At 36.3% G+C, this 12,228-nt stretch overlaps 1 protein-coding gene across 2 annotated transcripts in view; it reads left to right on the forward strand.

Annotated features, from left to right (window-relative positions):
- Positions 1 to 11,774, forward strand: part of LOC105320731 (cadherin EGF LAG seven-pass G-type receptor 2) — a 40,419-nt gene extending 28,645 nt beyond the window's left edge. For both annotated transcript variants that reach the window (XM_066069454.1, XM_034474484.2), the window contains exons 10-20: positions 1,052 to 1,189; positions 2,700 to 2,822; positions 3,340 to 3,528; positions 3,931 to 4,130; positions 4,587 to 4,711; positions 5,256 to 5,488; positions 9,175 to 9,333; positions 10,102 to 10,318; positions 10,520 to 10,584; positions 10,796 to 10,856; positions 11,137 to 11,774. In XM_066069454.1, the coding sequence (XP_065925526.1) occupies positions 1,052 to 1,189; positions 2,700 to 2,822; positions 3,340 to 3,528; positions 3,931 to 4,130; positions 4,587 to 4,711; positions 5,256 to 5,488; positions 9,175 to 9,333; positions 10,102 to 10,318; positions 10,520 to 10,584; positions 10,796 to 10,856; positions 11,137 to 11,149 (1,523 nt within the window). In that variant the 3' untranslated portion in view covers positions 11,150 to 11,774. The remainder of the gene's footprint in view (positions 1 to 1,051; positions 1,190 to 2,699; positions 2,823 to 3,339; positions 3,529 to 3,930; positions 4,131 to 4,586; positions 4,712 to 5,255; positions 5,489 to 9,174; positions 9,334 to 10,101; positions 10,319 to 10,519; positions 10,585 to 10,795; positions 10,857 to 11,136) is intronic.
- The last annotated feature ends 454 nt before the right edge of the window (positions 11,775 to 12,228 follow it).

Genomic DNA, 12,228 nt, shown 5'->3' on the forward strand with positions numbered 1-12,228 from the left:
ATGTACATCGAGGATATACACCATGCATCTTTTTAGCTCACCTGGCTCCAGGGTCATGAAGCAATTTTAGACTTAAGTAAAAAAAAATCTACACTGTTATATGATATGTTTCTTGATTTAAAAAACTGTTGAAATGCTGTCTTAGTATAGTTAACGTTGTTGATTACAAATCATAAATATCATTTTATCATTTTATGATAAACGAATCATTGACTGACTGACTGAAAATTTGACTCAAGTCTGAAACAGCTTCATAGTTCTGAGGCCAGAGTTGACTTATTGGTGTCCATTTCATTCGGTCGTATGCATCATACCAATTTGATAATGCATATGAAAGTATTGTGGTTATCTAAATTCTATTATATGATTTTACCGAACTGCTCACTGCTTAACTCCGATGAGACATCTTGTGTTTGTTTGTTCCAGTTTATGTTGAATGCTGCAGTGCCTTCTAATTGAGATCGTTCATAATTAAGATTTTAATAAGCGCATTCCAATTCTATGCCTAATACTGATGTGTATCAAACCTTCTCAAAATTCGTCATATCAATTGCAAATACTGTAAAATCATCAGAAATCGCGATAGCTCAACTTTTTTAGATTTCGTCTGGAAATGTATCACTCAACCATAAATGAACGTCAACAAATTAAATCAGTTTTCATTCAATTTTGTACTATAGTGAATCTACGAGACCTTGGAAGTGTTGGCACTCAGCCAAAAATCGACCCCCACTATTCATGCAAAATTGCCTGACTTTACAGTCCTAGTAATTAATCTCGTACTTCGATCCTCATTGTAAACTGTAAACACTAACTTGTATGTTACAGCCACTATTTACATTAAATTGCCTGACTTTACAGTCCTAGTAGTCACTGTAAACACTAACTTGTATGTAACTGTCACTATTTACATTAAATTGCCTGACTTTACAGTCCTAGTAGTCACTGTAAACACTAACTTGTATGTAACTGTTACTATTTACATTAAATTGCCTGACTTTACAGTCCCTGTAATCACTGTAAACTGTAAACATTAACTTGTATGTTACAGCCACGACTAGGATCCCGTCCGTTTCCTCCACCACCGGAAATATCATCTACACTGTCACCTCCACCGACTCCGATTCCAATCAGCTCTACTACAACATGACCTGCGTCCCAACAGGATGTCCATTCACTATTCATAACTGTATGTAGCCTTTGAACCTGATATTTTACGAAGATTTTTGATTTTAGAAACTGCAGTCAAAAGAAACGATTGTAGCTCTCAATAGACACCAGGGATCCAAACCCCAGGCATTAAACTTGAAATAGCATTTATGGACCAATAAAAAAATACAATGTGTAATATATGGAGAATTCATTCCAAATTTATTCAGTTTTTATTTTAAAATTCTGCAATACAATTTTAACGATTGTAAAATTAAAAAATAAATAGTTTTAATATTTTCCAACAGAAATAACCTCGTATACTTTGATTTAATGACTTTTTAATTTTTTGGTTATGTGTGATAATAAATTTAATACAGCATTTGCAGTCATTGCAAAAAAAATAATTAAGGTTCCTTCATTTAAAATTTCTATGTCACATGCCAGGATTTTGTACTTTCGGTGTAATATTTGTTATTAATATGTGTAACATCATTTGGTTATTTGTCCGACACAGGTATGAATATGCTTTGCATGCTTAATAGACATGTACATATTTATCATCGTCGATATTTACTATTAGTAGAGAATGAGGTACACTTTTTTTCCATTTAATTAATGACCATATAACACACTGAAGAGTGGATTATAGTTCTTAGAATAGGGGTGTTCAGATAGATTTAACTTAAGATATTTATTATTTTAAAAACACTGTTGAAAATAAAAAATTGAAAAAGATCAAGCAAGAAATTACTACACTGATTCTTACCTGAAGAGCCCACTACTATAGTATGTACAGAATGTACATTGTAAATCTACTAGTACGTACAATGTACATGTATGTATATGGTTTGCTACTTTACAACCGGAGAAGTTCTGGTAAACTACATGTAGTACATATATTATATATCTACTAGTACGTACATTGTATATTTACTACAGTCTGTCCCAAGTTATTGCTTCCATAAATTTTTGATGATTTTTAATAAAAATACAGATACCTGTGAAAGAAATACAATTGAAATCGATGAAAGGGAATACATCCAAGATATCTTCATTGAACAATTATCCATTTTCACTCATAAAATTTCACAGGAACGAAAACAATTTTCCTACGGAGATTTATAATGGGAAATGTTTACACTTTTCTCCATTCGAAATACATTCGGAATACATCGCGCAATTTTTTAACGTTATCATCCGGGCTTATTAATGGCTGATGCAGTGCAAAATCTCCGTAGACTTTCAATTTTGAAATGTGTATTGAAATCTGAAGCGGTAAAGGGGGCGTTTCAAAACAGATAATCTGAACATTTTTCATATTAGTGGATGAACGTAGTTTGAGCACAAATGTATTTACTATTTATAATTTATTGAAATATCAAGCAAAAAGTGGTGGAAGCAAAAACTCGGGACAGAGTATAGTACATGTATGTACATTTTATATCAATGGTTTGTTACTTTACAACCGGAGAAGGTCTGGTAACTAGTTCATACATAGTATATCTACTAGTACGTATATTGTATATCAATGGTTTGTTACTTTACAGCCGGAGAAGTTCTGGTCACTTCCGATCTCTCCTCCCACACTATCCCGGGATATGACCTCTACATCTATGTCTCTGATGGAAACACGCTAGTGGGACCGAGAACTCTTACAGTTATCATCGAAGGTACGTGTCGGGTGCAGTCTGGAAAATTAGACGTCAATTCTCAGTCTGATGAAAATCAAATCATTTGATTAGAACCATTTTAACAAGAGCTTGGACTTTGGGTAGTAGTGTCAAACATCAGTGTGACGTAGGTCTGTTTATTTCATTGCTGGCCATTCAGCCTTGGCTCTTTGAAATCAACAAGATTTGTCTGGCTTTTGTGCTAAGACTATGTAATCTGTGTATATTTCACTTAAAACCAGCGTCAGTTTCAACTTTTTTAATGCAAGAAATAGATAGTTACATCCTACCGAAAGTCCATGGTCTTGTTAAAATGCTTGCATGATCAAGAGCGTGCTGATCGCTGCACATGAATCTGAAGATATCTTGAGTAGCAATTACGGGCACTTGACCTAAAAACATTTTTTGTACAACGTAGGTACACCTAAATCATATAACCACATAAGCAGATACATGTATTTTCATACACACGTGTTAAATAGTCTGATTAGAAAAATATAGTTGAACGATGTTGCAGGAATAAACTCGGCGCCGGTAATTTCCAATCTGCCCCTGTCTACCCCGGTCACAGTACAAGAAAACTCGCCCCTGTCCAGCTCCGTGTACCAGGTCCTGATCACCGATGTGGACGTGGGACAGAACCACACCTTTCAGGTGTACAGCACCCCCAGTATAGGATCAACGCTTTTCTCTATAGACTCTACTAGTAAGCAGATGATGGCTTCTGTTAAAAAAAAAATCAATTGTTATAAAACGTTTAGCTGTTGTCAGATACATTAGTTTTGTTTTGTTTTTTAATTCAAAGCAATGATTTGGTTGCTTTTTTTCACTTTCTGAACAAACAGAGCAGCATTGTTGATATTATTGAGTGAATGCTTTAAATTACACAAAAACACGTTGTGTTCGGAAGATATCGCGTCGAAATGAAAATAATGAACAAAAGTGTTTAAATCAGTTTGCCGCATTGAATATGCGAAATGTCAAGACTTTTTGCAAAACTCGCTGCAGTGGGCAACAAAAGACCTTTTCCAACAGATAATTTAGTATTTTATCGAAGATTAGCTATAATAACTCTCATATCTCATATATGTGTTTTCTCCGACAACAGCTGGACTTATTTCGACATCGTCCACCCAGAATATAAACTACGAGACGGTATCCGCCACCTCCACCAGCTACCAGCTGACTGTCACTGTGTCTGATGGGTACGACACCTCAACCTCCACCCTGACAGTGTCCATCGCCGACAAGAACGAGGCTCCAGTGTTTGGGAAAGAAACTTACGCCATATCCGGAACTGAGGGAGCGGTATGTGATGGACGCTAGGGAGAAAAATCTTGATTATTTTTGTAACGAAAAAGAATTTGTATTGAAACATAACCGAATTCAATTAGAGCTGTGCGTTTCTCTGATTTAAAAAAAATATATTTTTTTTAATTTCTGAAAACCAAATTTAAATGGCGATGTGAAACTTTAAATGGTTATTGCCTTTTCTTTTAATCAATCACATTGATATTTAACCTCTATCACTGCAAAAAGTTGATCTAGAAGACTCTTTTGGGAGTTCTCTAGAAAACCATCAATTTGCGGATTTCATTGGACCAGTATCAGTAAAAATATTAACGATGCAAATGATTTGCTGAATTATATTTTTGATATTTGGTATGTAAATTCAGCGATAAGCGAATAGGCTTTATATAAATGTACTAACTTATTGCTTTGTTGAAATGAAATTTGGTTGATTGATAAATTTCGTAATTAAAGGCGGGAACTACAATCGGGAACCCATCGTTTGACGTCACTGATTCGGATGTCGGTGCCACACAGACATATTCCATAGATTGCTCCTCGTTCAACATTAATCCGACAACTGGAGTCGTCACATTCAGGTACATATGTACCGAGGGGATTTTTGTTTGTTTTTGTTGGTTTGTTTGTTTTAACTCCATGTCATCTTTATCTTAGTTTTGCCCCCCCCCCCCTGCCCATCACTATGTTGCTGCAATCAAAGTGACCACCTTCATGTATCCTAATGAAATAATAGATAGCTAATTCTCGTTTTATTGCATTTTTATTAGCATTATGTTGTCTACAGGTTTAGCATCAACCTGATGCACGCAATGCTATGAATAAATTATTCGTGAAATGATGTTTGTTTAGGTCGAGAAGGAATGGAGGTGCAAAATTTAATTTCTAACAAGGTTGTTATATATGGAAAAAAAAATCTAAATATGTATCACACATCGTGATGGTTCCGTTTCAAGAAATGATTTATGAACCCTAAAGTTGTTATTTTAATACATGTACAATATAGTTACATACATGTATCATATAAGGCAATTAAATGTATTGTTTGATATACATTCAAAATAAATCACCATCATTTAATGTATCCAACGATATTTATATTAATTGATGATTTTCTATTGGTAGTCATGACTACGACCTAGATGTCGCAGGCACCGCCACTTCAGTCACGTGCGTTGTGACGGTATCTGATGGTGACCTCACAGACAACGCCACATTGATCATCACTATCAATGACGTCAATGACCACACCCCTATCATGGGAAGCTCCTCCTACACATTCTATGCATCACCTGGCACAGGTGTGGGCACTGTGATTGGTCAGATATCGGCCACTGATGGCGACATGGGCTCATTTGGTAAGAACAATTTTAATATGTACATTGGTGTTCATTTCTCTGATATTCCCTACTGTTTTCTGTTGAACACCTAAGAAATGACTGTTTAGTATACGCATTTGGCACTGTCTCATATTTTTATAAAACGATTCGGCAAGAAAGAATGAACTAATAAACAGAGACAATACCTTACGAAATTCTGGCACGCAGATCTAAATGTACAGAAAGCATATAAAGACAAAGGTCGATTAAGTGATAAACAGGGGAATTTAGTATCTGTATGTAAACCGCCACATCCGATGGTGTTCACAATATATCATTTTGAAAAACAAAGCGGTGCCAGACTCAACTTACAATAACGGATTACATTTAATTCTTGAATTTATATAATAAATTGTTATACAAGTTTTTAGCTCACCTGAGCTGAAAGCTCAAGTGAGCTATTCTGATCACATTTTGTCCGTCGTCCGTCTGTCCGTCCGTCCGTCTGTCCGTCTGTAAACTTTTTACATTTTGAACTTCTTCTCTAAAACTGCTTATCCAATTTCAACCAAATTTGGCACAAAGCATCCTTATGGGAAGGCGAATATAAATTGCAAAAATTAAAGTCCGATCTGTATTCAAAGCGGAGAAAACCTTGAAACTGTAGAAAAAGGGGGGTGCATTTTTAAAAATCTTCTTCTCAAGAACTACCGAGGCAAATTCAACGTAGTTTAGCATAAACTATCCTTATGGGAAGGAAAATATAAATTGCAAAAATTAAGGGGTAATTTTGTTTCAAATCGAAGTTATTACGAAAATAATAATAAAGGAAAGGCGTGTTTCAATCGGGCTCGGCATCCGGTAAAATGGGTAGGCAAAACTTGGCCTGGGCAACACAAAAGATTGGCAGTTATTAATCTGCCAATCTCATTAAAATTTTAGGATATTTGATGGACTAGTATATTTGTATTCGCTGTAGATATTGCTGCAAAATAATGCGTATTTGGAATTGACGATTGCCGATCTGCCCCGGCATTTATTTTGCCACGGCCCGGGTTTGCATACCCATTTTACCAAGACTCGTATTCCATACTTCTAAAACGAGGTTCTTTGTTTAAAGCAGCCATGACATTAAACGAAAAAGGGTCGATCTGACTATGATGAATTTGCTTGTTGTGCAACAGTTCGCGTATGAAGGGAAGTTTTGAAACATGAAAAATATATTGGTGCCGATTTTGTGAAGTAAATTGAGGCTAAATATTTCAATGCGTTGACAGTTTTCACACATGACGTTGGTGTTAGCTTGTTCTGATTTTCGTTTCGTTTTCATTATTTATGCTTTGTAACCTGGAAACTATCGTCTGTATTTCGTGATTTTTACGTATCAAATCAATCAAAGACTTCGGTAAATCAATCAGTTACGTTAACTGTTTACCTGCGCAAATTAAGCAAAATCTGATGTAGGGGTACTGAAATACAATTCATTCTATCGGTAATTCGGCATTATCTTTTGCGTAATGGTAGATTAATGCAATAGGTTTTGTTGAGATGCTCGGCATTTTCTCTAGTTCATTCAGTTTAAATAAACTTTGATATCGCTTACGGAAATATGTAGGTATATCCATGTATATATATATGATTCATTTCGAAAAAATGAATTGTGTTCTTTATTTGTTATACATGTAGTGCATGTTGTTTACAATTTCTATTTACTACCATATTTGAGTGTTAAGCTTCGAATTATAAGCCAGATACAGAGATTTGCTCACAATTCTATGTTTGTACACAGATCTTAAAAGCTAAAGATTAAAAAAGTATAAAAAAAATTGTCAATATTTTTTACGAAAATTTTCAAAATCTGTTCTTCCAGAAACCCACTTATTGAATTGTAAACTTAACCTTTTTAGCTCACCTGAGGATGGGGCCACAATGGGGGATCGAAGTTTAACATAGGAATATATGCAGTAAATCTTTAAAAATCTTCTTCTCAGAAATTAATCGGCCAGGAAAGCTGAAACTTGTGTGGAAGTATCCTCAGGTAGTGTAGATTCAAAGATGTGAAAATCATGACCCCTGGGGGTAGGGTGGGGCCACAATGGAGGGTCGAAGTTTAACATATGAATATAAAAAGTAATTCTTTAAAAATCTTCCTCTCAGAAACTAATCGGCCAGGAAAGCTGACACTTGTGTGGATGCATCCTTAGGTAGTGAAGACTCAAATTTGTGAAAATCATGACCCCCGAGGGTAGGGTGGGGCCACAATAGGGGATCGACGTTTTACATAGGAACATATACAGTAAATCTTTAAAAATCTTCTTCTCAGAAACTAATCAGACAGGAAAGCTGATACTTGTGTGGATGCATCCTCAGGTAGTGTAAATTTTAAAGTTGTGAAAATCATGACCCCTGGGGGTAGGGTGGGGCCACAATGGGAGATCGAAGTTTAACATAGGAATATATGCAGTAAATCTTTAAAAATCTTCTTCTCAGAAATTAATCGGCCAGGAAAGCTGAAACTTGTGTGGAAGCATCCTCAGGTAGTGTAGATTCAAAGATGTGAAAATCATGACCCCTGGGGGTAGGGTGGGGCCACAATGGAGGGTCGAAGTTTAACATATGAATATAAAAAGTAATTCTTTAAAAATCTTCCTCTCAGAAACTAATCGGCCAGGAAAGCTGACACTTGTGTGGATGCATCCTTAGGTAGTGAAGACTCAAATTTGTGAAAATCATGACCCCCGAGGGTAGGGTGGGGCCACAATAGGGGATCGACGTTTTACATAGGAACATATACAGTAAATCTTTAAAAATCTTCTTCTCAGAAACTAATCAGACAGGAAAGCTGATACTTGTGTGGATGCATCCTCAGGTAGTGTAAATTTTAAAGTTGTGAAAATCATGACCCCTGGGGGTAGGGTGGGGCCACAATGGGGGATCGAAGTTTAACATAGGAATATATACAGTAAATCTTTAAAAATCTTCTTCTCAGAAACTAATTCGCCGGCAAAGCTGGAACGTGTGGAAGCATCCTCAGGTAGTGTAGATTCAAAGTTGTGAAAATCATGACCCCTGGGGGTAGGGTTGGGCCACTATGGCAGGCCGATGTTTTACATAGGAATAAACAGAGTTATTCTTTAAAAATCTTCTTCTCAGAAACTAATCAGCCAGGAAAGCTGAAACTTGTGTGAAAGCATCCTCAGCTAGTGTAGATTCAAAGTTGTGAAAATAATGATCCCCAGGGGTAGGGTGGGGCCACAATGGGGGGGGGGGGGGTCAAAGTTTAACAAAGGAATATATAGGGTAAATCTTTAAAAATCTTCTCAGAAACTAATCAGCCCGATGATTCTTTATAATTGTTAAGACTTTGGCCCCAGGACAATTCTTTGGCCTCACGAGAAGGTTCAGAGTTTGATGTACGTTTATATCCAATATATAAACTATTGTTAGGGATCTTTTTTAGATCTGCAATACTCAACATATGATATGACTATAAAATCATCCTGTTAGAAAAGGGACTAATGATTATAAACATAAGAATATCCAGGGGAAAATGGATTTTATTTATACAGGATTTACATGAATTATTGTACATTGTCCAGATAGTTTGTATTATGACTCCATTGAGCTGATTTTATCATACCGCTAGTTCCTCAGGTGAGCGATGTGGCCCATGGGCCTTTTGTTATGTAAGTACTTGCTTTCATTTTTCATAATCACGTTTGAAGGAACCTTATCATACACCTTGGATCAAATCTCCCTGGGAAACGAGTACTTTGGCGTTACGACCAGCGGCGACGTCTACGTGAAGTCTAGCTTACTCGAATTCTCCTCTGGCATAACACTGAGTCTGACCGCTACAGCGCGAGACTTGGGTGGATTACAAGGTACTGTGTGTCAATGCATTGTAGAACATTGGTTTTATAGAAAAAATCTATTCTATTTTAGATTCATTTTTAACACACGTATTTCTAGTCTACTTTTTCTGGAAATATATCCATAGGCGTCGGAACCCGGGGGGGGGGGGGGGGCCACGAGGGTTATTCCCCACCATCCCCGACACTTTTTTTGCAAAGTTATACATAACCATAAACAAAGACCTTTTTGTGTTTTGCTTGTCAAGATTTTTTATCATCCTAGTCACCCCTTTCAATTTGCTTCCGACGCCACTGAAATATCTGTGGTCTAATGGAAAAGTCTGCTTATGCATTTATAATGAGACTGTAATGTTAATGTAATTAGTGTTATTAGCACCACAAAGCTTATCCAAACTGATCGTTTACCAAAAAAATGTGGCCTTTCTTTAAATTCTGTAATTAAATGAAAAAATATGGATTTTTACGTTTTGGAAAGGGCAAACAAATTAAACATGTTTTTTTTATTGTTAATTTAAATTATTCGACAATTACTTTTCAAATGGGATTTCCTCTTTTCTAACAGTTGTCAAGTATTCTAGGCTATTACATATTCAGCTTGTCTCATTGTTTTTTAAAGCCCACTATTTAACATGTGAGCAGAACGTAGTAACTAAACCTCTCTCGTGACATCTGCGTATTTAAAAATACCATTCGAAGCTCCTCGGTTATCTCCCACGCTCAACAACCGAGTTTCTGAATTTTCCCATATGGCGCCTAACAGTATCCTCTTCATTTCAGACACCGCCGCTGTGTCAGTGGTTATACCACAGTCTACCACCGCAGCCCCCACCTCCACCACAGATCGCCACGTGACTTTCTGGGAAGACCCGAGAAACATAGCGTGGGTGACTGTGGCTTCGGTACTGCTCTGTGGTTTAGTCCTCTATTCCTCTTACCTTATTGTCAGATACGGAAACTTTCCTTGCGTCAAGACATCCTATAAACTCAACGCTAGGTACGTACGTGTAATATACCATAAAATATATAAATTACAGTTAGATGAAATAATCTCTACTTAAAAATGCACAAACATTTGTTCAAATCTCCTACAGTGACATATTTGCTAGCCATGGGTTTACAATCCACTCCGCTCCTCGTAAACCCTTGGCTTGCGAAGATGCCACAGCAATGACTTTTGAATTTATTCCCGGTTTAGCAAAGTGAACACCACACGGCTGCCACACCATGGCCACCCAAAGAGGACCCAAATCGGACGGAAAAGTAAGAAACGCAAAGGTTTTGTGAAGAAAACAAACTGCAAATTCGCTAAACTGTGAATGGCCTCAATTCTGATCAAATTTCACCTTTGTTACTATGGATTGTGTGATTTCAGCTCACATTACCTACATATTTGTTCGTTATGCATAAAATTGACGTAGGTTTCGTATTTCAAATTAATTAATGTCCGTTGTATTTTTATTTTTTTCTAAAGAGAGAGTATCCGAATCTAGATTTGATTGGAGGCCGTGGGAATGGTCCCTTCCGAAATACAGGTAACAATCTAATGCACAGGTGACACACATATAAATCGTTTGAATTAATATACAAAATATGACTAGAAAAAAAACCCCAAAGACGACACCTGTACCAATTGATTTTATTATGTTTTGTAACCAGGTCTAAACCTTTGGAATGATTTCCAAAGAACGCAATCCAAAGTTCGATAATAATTACTTGTTTAATAGTATACAATTAATTTTTAATATTTGCCCCCTTTTATTTTTCCCATTATGTTTGGATGAGATTATATTGAAATTATTTTCAAATTTTCAGTGAAAGAGTGTAGTGCCCATATTGTGCACATATGGCAATTCTATGTTGCCGATCCATACGATTGGAAGAGACCACTGGTCCAATCATTCAATGGAAAGGATTTACGGACTGATTTTGAAAACTGTATTTTAAGTGGGCGTATTTTGTGCCTTTTTAATGATTCATTGCGACGACAAAAGAATATCCATTGTGAAATTCTGCAGAGAAATTATAATGTACCTGTTTTAGAGTTATTATTTCTTTTCAAAATGGTTTTTAAAATCAGATTCATACAAGGACAACTGAAAATTGTGCCTTTATAGCAACAACATTTTATATTTTAGAATTAAGAATGATTATCTTAAAAAACCCATCAAAAGGTAGAGCTTGTAAGAGACAGTTTCAGTATGTGTTATTTAAAATGAAAAGAAGCCCCACTTTCTTTGATGAAGCAACAAATTATGAACAAATCACCTCGGAGACCATCAAAATATCGTAACGTCAAGGACTTTTGCCATTTTATGCATCAACTCTATCATACACTGAAAATAAATACATGAAGATATTGATGATCATTAACATGAACGACCTTTACAAAATACAATATAAGTGTAAAAAAAAATTGTACATGAGAAATTACAGTACCAAATTAGGCACGTAGCATCGTTTATGAAAGTAGTGTGGGGGGGGGGGGGGCAACCTGATTCAAATATTCTTGGCAAGCATAAAAAAGAAAGATCCTCAAATACCGGTATCATGAAAATCGTAATTCGGGAGAAGGGTGGAGGGTTAAATTTCCTTTTCCTGCTTTTTTTTTATTTTCTCTTCAATTTCTTATGTGCTCATTAAAGAAGTGTGTGTTGGGAGAGGGAACCCCACTGTAATTCAATTTAAAAAGATGTGCATTTGAAAAAAGAGTTTGCTGCGAGAAAAAGTGGGTAGGAAGCACCCTCTGCCCCCTCCCTCCCCCGACACTACATGTACATGCCTGCGAATCCTGGCATCATATAATCAGCATTATGGAGTACGGAGCGTGTCGTTCCAATAGCGAAATTGATATGTTTACGTTGATCAATTTTCACTGAGGCGAAACAAATGTTTCTGATTATGTAG

The sequence above is a fragment of the Magallana gigas genome, chromosome 8 (assembly GCF_963853765.1).
Source record: "Magallana gigas chromosome 8, xbMagGiga1.1, whole genome shotgun sequence".
Lineage (NCBI taxonomy): Eukaryota > Metazoa > Mollusca > Bivalvia > Ostreida > Ostreidae > Magallana > Magallana gigas.